The sequence below is a fragment of the Takifugu flavidus genome, chromosome 19 (assembly GCF_003711565.1).
Source record: "Takifugu flavidus isolate HTHZ2018 chromosome 19, ASM371156v2, whole genome shotgun sequence".
Classification (NCBI taxonomy): Eukaryota; Metazoa; Chordata; class Actinopteri; order Tetraodontiformes; family Tetraodontidae; genus Takifugu; species Takifugu flavidus.
The window spans coordinates 12,555,830-12,565,974 of NC_079538.1; the positions used below are offsets into that span (position 1 = coordinate 12,555,830).

Sequence of the window (10,145 nt, forward strand, 5' to 3'; positions counted from 1 at the left end):
TTTTAATCATTAAAAACAACCAATTGCAAACAAGATGTTGAAATACATTCAACTGTTCATAATCTTGTTTCATACATAACTGATTATTTCCCCATCATTGTGGCTTGTAATTAGAAAAACAATCCACAGACACTGATCTGCCATTTGGTTTCACACAGTTTACTGTAGAAAACGTGGTGTGCGCTACTTCACAACAGTGAACAACTTTTAAAACATTCAGCAAAGTATTATCTCGTAACACCTAGACACATCAACCATCTCTTTAAAACCAGGATGATTCATCCAATGTGATTATCAGGCTGTGGCAATACTGTCCAAAATTTGGCAAAAAGAACCAGGATACGGCTAATCAGAAAAGCACACATCTTCAGCTTACAAAAATCTGTATAAAGAATATACAAATACAACAAACAGACTGAAGATTCCATCCAGGGTTGCACGAGCTTTGTCACCTCAACTGCAGAAGGCTCAGGGTTGTGTCTCTTCCACCGGGTCATCGTAGATGTAACTGCCAACGCCTCCAGTGTTTACACCTGAGGAGGGAATGACGGCAATACACCACGAAGGATCATCATCGCCATGGCAACAAACATGTAAACTGCCAGCATGAATTTGCAGATATTCATGTGTGCAAAGCTGCAGATGCGACCAGACTAGAACTGTAAACAGATTTACTTCTTCCCTATACCTCCCTTCATACCTTTGGGCCCAAACAGAACAGCGTAGCAGGGTTTGTGGCAGTACGGCTGTCCATCGTGCTGCAACACAGAGAAACTCTCTTTTTTACAGTACAGCACATTAAAACTACATTTTCATCACAAAATGATGCCCACAAACCACAGGATTTCAGACACATCTCACATCAAATGCTGAGACTATAATCATATGTCTGTGAGACCCACATCCCATAATTATATCAGCAACTGCTTTTCTAAAAGCATTAGTATCACAGCTGCTGCTTGTTGCCACAGCTACTCTTCAATGTAAAAACAAAACAAAAGAAGGAATCTGGATCTAGATAGCTGGTGCTACATTAGACGCATGGATTTACACTTTTAAACATGTTTGACCCAAAATAATTCAGTGAAACATGACAATCATGACACAAAAATTACAAAAAAATGACTTTAAAGGTCAAGTTGGTACCTCTGCATGACTGCCAGGAGCCAAAGTCTTGCTGCAGCGTTCGCAGCGCAGACATGGACGGTGCCAGTTCTTCCCCAGAGACGACACTTTCTCAGCTACACACACACACACACCACACGAATCATGTTCTTTTCCTTTATAAATGGACTTTTTTCAGCTTGAGACCCAACAGAAACTGGGATCTGCTCACCAAAATACACGGTCTTGTTGCACCGCGGGCAGATGTTGGGTCCTCCAGAGAAGGACGAGAAACTCGCCGCTAAATAATAATTTTAGTTATAACAATAAATCCCTCCAGTTCAGAGCCAACCCCACATTTTTTCCTAGCATCTATTTTTGCTCCATGCGTTTCTCACCCTTGACAGGTCCTCGTGCGGGGGCCCTTTTCTCCTCCTCTTGGTTCCTGCTGGTTTCCATAGAAACAGAAGCAGGGGCCTCGTTGACAGGATCGTCATACACATAGGAACCGGCTCCGCCGATGTTCACACCTTGTCCAAGACGCAAAAATGTTACAGACAAGAATTGAGGCCACAGACCGACGACAGAGAGGAACTGAGGAGGAGCAAGCGCCACCTTTAGGCCCAAAGAGGGCGGCGTAGCACGGTTTGTGACAGTAAGGCGTCCCGTCATGCTGCCAAAGACAAGATGGAGGAAAAAATTAGCAGGGAGAGGTTGCACTTTTGTTCAATCACTGTGGATTTTTCTTTACAAATGTCACCATTCATCACAGATTTGAGTTGTCCAACACTTTTCCACCCCTGAACTACTCTGACACCTGACCCCGAGGGCAGCTGAAATACAACAGTCAAGACCAAACCCAGGCTTTATTCTGTGAAGTTGACTTGACCCTCTTGTCCATCGCAACAAACACACAGAAACTGTTGCATTTTTAACTACCAGAATCAATAACAGCCAGAAAGGAACTTTCTTAGAATGTGTTTCTTGCTTTACTCACACAGTCAAAGCCGTTTGTGATGCAATGACTTTCATAATTAACTCTCAGTGGCCACTTACATGTTTTCGCCTGGCACCGACAGGCAGTGCGCCGAAATCTGCAAGCTGCTGTCGTATCAGCTGGATGTGATTAACAGCCATAAAACTCAAAAAACAGCCACAAAGGAATATTTTCCTGATTAAACTGCTGTTTTGCCGACACAGGTGTGAGCAGTTTGAGTTCAGATGTTTTCTGTCAAGTTGTGGAGTCATTGTAGTCACTCATTGGGGCCATAATGACTTCCCACAGTGGTGGTGTTCTCATATGTGGTTACATGTTTTCCACCTGAAACCCACTGACACACGGCTCCCCAAACCCCTTGTACCTCAGCGTGGCCTCCAGGATTCAACGTCTTGTTGCAGCGTTCACACTTCAGACAGAACTTGTGCCAATCTTTGCCTAAAGACGAGACTTTCTCCGCTGCAGAGGAAGAAAAGAGAGAGAAGAGTGGAATGTATAACAACAGCTGAGCTGCAGCTATAAAATATGCACAAATAAAACAATTGTTCATCAAACTGTTGCCAAAAGAGACAAACAGTGTGTTTTATCTTTTTAGAGATAAAGTGAAAATGGCTTTATAAATAGATCAAAAACATCAACAAAAAAGGTGAAGAATTTGGGGGGGGGGGGTTATTTTTTGCATGAGTCCTGGAATGAAAAGAAGACACAAAGCAGAGCCTCATATCTGAATATAAGGTATAATCAACAACTGTCTGAAAAATGTGTTTTAGTAGTGAAAATTCTGACATTTTAGTCCAAACCGGTGCATCAAATTAAGCTGGAGTTGAACACAAAAATGACCGAAACTTTTTTAGTGTTTCCTTATTGTCATAACATGTAAAATTCTTTGTACGTGTTTGATCTTAACAATTTCAGGATCTGGATCCCAGAATATCCCAGCGGACTGATACTGGGCAACACTTCCTGCTCAGAATCACTGGTCAGCCCGTCAGCGAGACATGTGGCGGCCTGATATCAGACACGTGTTCATATTTAAACCGTGGTATCTCAAATATCCGTGTCTGTGACACAAATATCATCTGTCTGGTCATCATGAAGATTTCAGTTAAAATGTGCATTTAATGTCAGAAACCAGCTGGAAATGAACTTAAATGCAGCATGTTTGTTTCGGCCGCAGGATTTTATCAGCCAGAGAAAGGAAGGAAAAATCAATGGGCTCATCACCTTCATGGTGGAGCTGAATACAACATGTTTACAGTAAAAATCACTATCAGGCTGGGATTGATAACAATGATAACATACACGGCTGTTAATGGCTCCCAGTTATCTCTTCCACAGATATGGAGACAATAATAGCCCACGAGGAGTGAGGAATGGTCACATCCAGCATACTCACAAAATGCTTTGCTTGAAAGGGTCTGCAAAGGCTTTTGCAGCTAGACGTAACAAAAAGCAATTAAATGTTCAGGAAACTCTGGGGCGGGGGCTGCAGTGTTGAAAGTTAACATTATTTCTGCTGATTACCGGTATATTATATCTGGAGCAAAAGTTCCAGGAGCATCTGGACACAGGACCCAAACACAACAGACACACAGATCAAAAATCAGCCAAAAATCCAGAAATAACTCAAGATGCTTAAACAGGACTACCAATTTTTCTGAAAGAGCCAAAGATGTCAGTAAATTCAGCAAAGAAATTTAGTCCTTTATAATTGTTGTAATTTATACACCTCTGCCGTCTGAACTAGACTTTGCAGTCTAACTAATCTCATGATTCTTAAAACGATTTTCTCCAATGGACAATTAAATAATATCACCATATGAAATGAAATGAAATATGGCCTTTTTGTCAACCAGTTCCGATGGTCATGAATGTCCTTTTTTAAAAATCTAGCCTCGTTTCACTGGTTTGATTATTTCATGTCGAATAAATATTGACAAGAGTGGTTAAAGTCTCCACCCAACGACCAGCGATTAGGGTTTTGTTTCATTTCGACGCTACCTGCAGAAAACTTACCGAAATAAACCGTCTTGTCGCATTTTGGACATTTTGACGCCATTTTCCGGCTGAACAAAGACACGATCTACGGTTGTGCCGGTGTCCCAGAGCTCTGCGAGTCTGACGGCCGACTGTCTGCAGCTTCACAACGAAGAAGAAGAGGAGGATGAAGAACGAAGGTGTCGGTCGTGATGATGATGAGGATACACTCGCATCCTCTGCCCCACCTTCATTATCATAACCACGCCCCAGTATCGCCGCACATACGAATTACAGCCAATCAGGGGCGCTGAAAGGGGCGGAGACTATCTCTGTTGGGACTCGACGCTGCTGTTGTCACGTGACACAACTATTTCGAATTTTTCCTGTATTATTTTCTTATAATTTTCACTTTTCATTCAATCGTTCAGAATTCTCAGCATTTTGAATGTAAGTTAAGAGTTCCTTTTTTTTCAAGTTTATTTTAAGATTTTCCATATTTCCATATTACATTAACAGTATAGTTAGCACAATCCTGTTGTGTTTTTGTCACAGCCAGCTCCTGTTCTCTCAAGTAAATTTTAAATTTAGCCATCATGGCCCCGCTTCCAGCTTTGTTTGTTTCCTCTGTGTGGTTGCTAGGTTATTGCCCGACAGGGAATGTTAAGTGATGCTCAGCAGCTCCCAGGAGATCTGTGTCCATTCTTCATGTTGTAAAAACACACAAACAAACTTGAACTTTTTTTCCCCATTCCCTCCTGTTCAACCAAACCAATGTTCATGTTTGAGTGGCAGCTGGAATAAGTGGATGCAAAGAAAGTAAATGTTTTTCTGCCTGATAAAACTTTCACTCCATCTGCAGTTTGTTAAACAGTATTTTTTTTTCCTTTTCTGGAAATCATACAAGACATTCCCACTCAGCAGCATAGGCCAACACCATGTGGCGTAGATGTGAGAGTTTGTGTAGCCAGGTGCAAATTGCCAGGTGTAGCATTGTGGTGCTACTCCTGTGGTCCTGTAGTGCTACTCCCTACCCACCCTGCCCCACTTCCTCTAAGGTCCATCTGTTATTCTATGCAGATGATTCTCTATTAATAAACTACACCACAGTTTTGGTACCAATAAAAGTTAATTCAGTTGTTCACCCACTTTTATTAATGGAAATACGTGTGTATTAGCCTGGAGAAAAGGGCATGGAATTGTTGATCCATGTATATACAATGTAAAAACATTTTGAAGGTTAGGTTTTATATCAAAGACTCCATTTCCTGTTAAACCTCTTGGAGTAACCAACATGTGCTGTGTCTTAAAAGGAGATAAACACACAAACAGAGACCTTTTTCCACAGTGCTACAGCACTGTATTCCAGGCCTGGGAATGCATTAATCTTGAAATAAACAGTGTCTGTGATTTTAGCACAGACATCAACAATGTCTGAAGTCCTTTCCAACCAGCTTCTGTTTTGTATCTTCTTAAAAGCCTTTTATTACCTCCACATTTATCTGACAGCGTGCAGATAAAACAAGGGCTAAGTGTGACCCTCAAGAATGTTTTCACTGTTGCAGAAAAATCAACAAGCAGAATAAGTACATTTTCATCTTCCCCAGAGAAGATACAATTTTATGAAATAAGACCAGCTGCACAAATGTCAAAATGTTTTTTTAGTAGTTGTTTTTAAATTACTTTGTGATTTAGAACATATTAAAAAATTCTCTCAATAATTTTAAACCATATATCAGGTGACAATAAGGTGACATCATGGAATACATGATGTTCCAGGAACTCAGAGTTCAGATATCAAATGAAGAGAAGAACCAGATGAAAAGGAGACACTAACCATGATGGTCGACTTCAAATGGATTCAAACGTCTTTATTTGTAACATTCATGCTTCAATATTCAGGTCAGAATGAGTTCTAATGAAAAAAGACTAAAATCTTCCCAAGAGATAGCAGCATTTTATTTGAGCCTAACAATTTATGAACAGAAACAGAGACATTTTCTACCTGTGAACAGATTCTTGTTCTTTTTTCACAGATGCCAACAGAAAATATCTGATCTCACATCAAGAAGTAACTTTGAGCTGAAAAAGAATTGTATCTATACTATATGGGTGTTCCGTAATCCATTCAGTAATTCAGTGGCCTTTCTCTGTTTACTCATGTTTCTGTTCTCATGTTTACTCTGTTATCTTCTGAAGCCACCACCGCTACTACAGCAACAACCTTTCCAGGAACCACCACAGAAACAGCAACAACCCACTGTTCGGAGTTCCTGAGTGTTTCCCTCTCCCCTTCCCCGTCTCAGTCTCATCTGCGTTTCCCCTGTCTGTTTATTTCCAGGCTGGGCTTCCAGGCCCTGTTGGGCAATCAACTCACACCTGGAAAACCATCTCCAGCCAATCACCCACACCTGCCGTCCATTTTATAAGCCTGGTCCACGGCTCATTCTTTGCCAATTTGTTGTTAATCCTGCATGCTATAGCCTGGCTCCTAGAAGTTTGGTTCTAGTTTGTTTCATGGTTCCTGAGCTAATCTAATCGTCCTCATTGTCTGTTCATGCCGCCCAGCCTGCTCCTCTTCCATCCTGTTTCTTCTGCCGCCTGCGCCTCTTGGTATTTTTTTCCAAAATCTTTGACTGTACCGTAAATGTAACCTTGCTCCAACTCAAGCCAGTAGTGTGTATCTGCTTTTGGGTTCTAGATTCGTGTCTGCAGTTCGCCACAGAAGGTTCCTGCTCCAGAACTGTGCGTCAGTTTCGCTCCTGTTCTTCATCAGGTGAGAATCTTCTCGTGCCTCATGTTATTGAAAGTGACTTCAACACCCTCTGCAGGAACCATCTCATCTGATACTCAGCAGAACTTAAAGGTTGTTCAGTGTTTCCTTTTTAAATGTGTCTCTGCGGTTTTGCTGATCTCATCATGGCTGCAGTTGCTAAAAACACATCAAGCTCCTTGTTTTTGTGATTTTCTTCTTCACTGAGGTCTCTTTTACTGAGCAGTTCCTTCAGCTTCTGCCCTGGACTCCATCGTGCTGTTTATGGGACTGGCTGAACTCTTCCTCATGACTGTGATAACTGTTCTGTTATGATCCTGTGTCTGATCTGTTTTTGTGCTCTGTTTGTCCACTAGGGGTCGTGGGGGACTCATCTGTTGTGCTGGCTGCCTCCACACCTGCAGCTAATCTGGTCTTTTGGCAGGCCTCTTAAGCAGCCGGCACCAGCCAGTACTCGTGGAAAACTGAGCTTTGATTATTAGCGTTCCTGCGATTGACTGTGTTCCTTTTGTTTTAGGTCACCACCGTTCCGAGGAGCACTTCCTTGGGTTTGGCTTGGCACTTTGTTCACTGGCGTCACCATTGATGGCACGTGCACTGTGTAAATATTTTGTAAATAAACTGTAGATCACCGACGTGGCCTTTGTCTGTCTTCTTGGGTCCCTGATGACCAAGTTTTATTGTCCTGTGCTCCTCCGTTAAACGTGTTGCTGGATCTCCTCACAATAGTTGACCTTCCACTGAACTCCAGATACGTAGGTCGGGTCTTTCCAGGCCACTTTAATCTCTTATCTGCAGAATCTCCTTCCTCTGGGTGGCTGAAGGCCTCTAGTTTTAGCTCTACATATTCAAACATCCCCTCTGATGCTGGAGCACCTGTGGTGATTCTACAGTTGAGCCACTTAGAAAGTTGTTACTGATTAAAAGGAGAAGCTGCGCTTCATCGTGACGGTTCAGGTCAGGAGATGAAGATGAGCCCATACTGAGAATGAGGGAATGATACAGTTCTCAGTAGCTCCGCTGCTGTCCACATTCATCACAAAACTCAATACATCAATAATAAACTGGGGGGAGGGGGAAGGGGGGGGGGGGGAAAAAGGAACTCAAATCTGTCGAAACCTTAAATGTTTTCATCAGCAACTATGTTGATATTTCACCCTATTCACATGGGAAGCAGTAAAGAAACTTGACTCTGTCTGGTTGCATAAGACAACCATCACTTAAAACAAGACACATTTACTAAATCGAATTATATTTCAACTCTAACTCTACCCACGCTCAACTCCTCTTTCTCTCTCAAGTGTGAAATGATGTCATGAAAAGCTGACCACAGATGGACACAAATTAGATGCATCGAACTTCTGCTAGTTGTTTTGGAAAATTAGCTTCACAATTCTCAACATCAGTTCAAAAGGGAGGCGACACTGGAAACCACAGAAAGCTGCTGCAGTTTCAGCACTAAAGGAAGTCAAATGAAGAGAAGTTCCAGAAGAAAAGGAGACGATAACATGATGGTCGCCTTCAAATGGATTCATGCTTTTATATTTCTAACATTCATGCTTCAATATTCAGGTAAGAATGAGTTCTAATGAAAACAGATTTAAATCTTCCCAATAGATAGCAGCATTTTATTTGAGCCTGACAATTTATGAACAGAAACAAAGACATTTTCTACCTGTGAACAGATTCTTGTTCTTTTTTCACAGATGCCAACAGAAAATATCTGACTGCACATCAAGAAGTAACTTTGAGCTGTGAAAACCTGATAAAGGATCAGAAGAATTGTATCAATACTACATGGATATTCAGTACCAGTAATCCACCATCAGCAACAATCGAGCTGATTACTCTTGGACAGATTAAATCTCATAAACCAGGCAGACTGAGTCTATCTGAGAACTGTTCTCTGATCATCAAGAACCTCAGAGGTGAAGATTCAGGTCTTTATACCTGTCGCCAGTTTAACAGCTTAGGAACAAACAGGTCCAGATGCTGAAATTGATCTGTCTGTGGTCCCCAGTGAGTATTCCCATCACATAGTTTCATCTTCACCTTTGAACCACAACGATCATTTCAGTGAGGAAGATTGTGTTGCTGCTGTTGTTGCTCTGTTTGCTCATGTCTCTGTTCTCATGTTTGTTGTGTTGTGTTGTGTTGGTTCCATTCACTTCTATTTGTTCTGTTCCATTCACTTCTGTTGTGTGTGTGTGTCCGCTCTGTTCTGAAACCACCATCACTACTACGGCATCAATATTTCAGGAACCACCTCAGCAACACCAACAACCACCATTATTTTCAGAGCAAAGGTAACGACTCAACAATAACTTGTGTTTTAGTTTCTGGTTTGTGTTGATTTTATTTTCAGTCATCTGCATCTGGAACATCTCCAGGAAGCTTCTTCTTCCACATCACCTGAGAGGGAACATTGGCCTCTCAACTAATTAATTGATGTGTGAAAGACTTTGATCTGGACCAACAGAGAGGGAACAGCTTCTAAAATGTTCTGTGTGTTTGGGACCGTGACACACAAACACAACTGTTCAAAGTCATGTTTTGTCATTGCGCAGTTGCAAGTTTAATTCAGACTTTTGATTTGTGTCTGACACATTTTCCCCACTGAATGATGTTTTAAATGTTGCTGGTTGGGCTTTCTCTTTTACTCAAGTGTCTCTTCTTTCTCTTCTGAAGCCACCACCACCACTCCAGCAACAACCTCTGCAGATGGTAACTGTAAGAGAACATCCGTAACACAACATTGCTTTTTTAATTTTCTGGTTCCTGCTGTGTTGGTAGTTTGTGTCTGTGTTGCAACCATTCTCCCTGGCAGTAAATCTTAAAAGCTTTTTTTATTTCCCTTTAAAACGGCGCCGCATTAATAAGGAAGCTGCGTTTGTGGCATGAGCAGCAGATGAGGAGCTACATGCTCAATAAAACCCAAACAGCTGCTATTGTTCTTGATGGTCCCAGCACCTGAGACCATGATGCTGCTACACTGGTGGATGGATGGATGGATGGTGGTGGATGGATGGATGATGGACGATGGAGATCTGGGTGGTGGAACAGGAACAGACGGACGGACCAGTGATCATCCTACATCTCCACGGTATCTGAGAGGTTACCTTGACGATGGTCAGGCTCACTGAGCAGTTCAGGAGAGGATGGATCAGTACCTCGACCACTAACCCCTGTAGGGTGGACGTCCTGCTTGGAACGTCCTGCTTGGAACGTCCTGCTTGGAACGTCCTGCTTGGACGTCCTGCAGCTGTTTGGATAAATAAACTTTGCAGCGCTGTG

At 42.1% G+C, this 10,145-nt stretch overlaps 1 protein-coding gene across 1 annotated transcript; it reads right to left on the reverse strand.

The window, feature by feature from the left end:
• Nucleotides 1-138: 138 nt before the first annotated feature.
• crip2l (cysteine-rich protein 2-like) lies at nt 139-4,328 on the reverse strand. The gene is made up of 8 exons (XM_057017622.1): nt 4,118-4,328; nt 2,466-2,560; nt 1,720-1,777; nt 1,503-1,634; nt 1,337-1,405; nt 1,147-1,241; nt 701-758; nt 139-533 (listed from the first exon to the last, which is right to left on the reverse strand). The coding sequence occupies exons 1-8, from the start codon at nt 4,158-4,160 to the stop codon at nt 469-471; spliced, it is 615 nt and encodes a 204-aa protein (XP_056873602.1). The 5' UTR covers nt 4,161-4,328; the 3' UTR covers nt 139-468.
• Nucleotides 4,329-10,145: the final 5,817 nt, after the last annotated feature.

What these genes read in the sequence shown, in the direction of transcription:
- crip2l (XM_057017622.1), bottom strand. Translation starts at nt 4,160, where the DNA reads ATGGCGTCAAAATGTCCAAAATGCGACAAGACGGTTTATTTCG. An exon ending in CGACAAGACGGTTTATTTCG is followed by an intron (nt 2,561 to 4,117) that starts GTAAGTTTTCTG and finishes CTTCCTCTGCAG; the next exon opens with CGGAGAAAGTCTCGTCTTTA. An exon ending in CGCCCTCTTTGGGCCTAAAG is followed by an intron (nt 1,635 to 1,719) that starts GTGGCGCTTGCT and finishes GTCTTGGACAAG; the next exon opens with GTGTGAACATCGGCGGAGCC.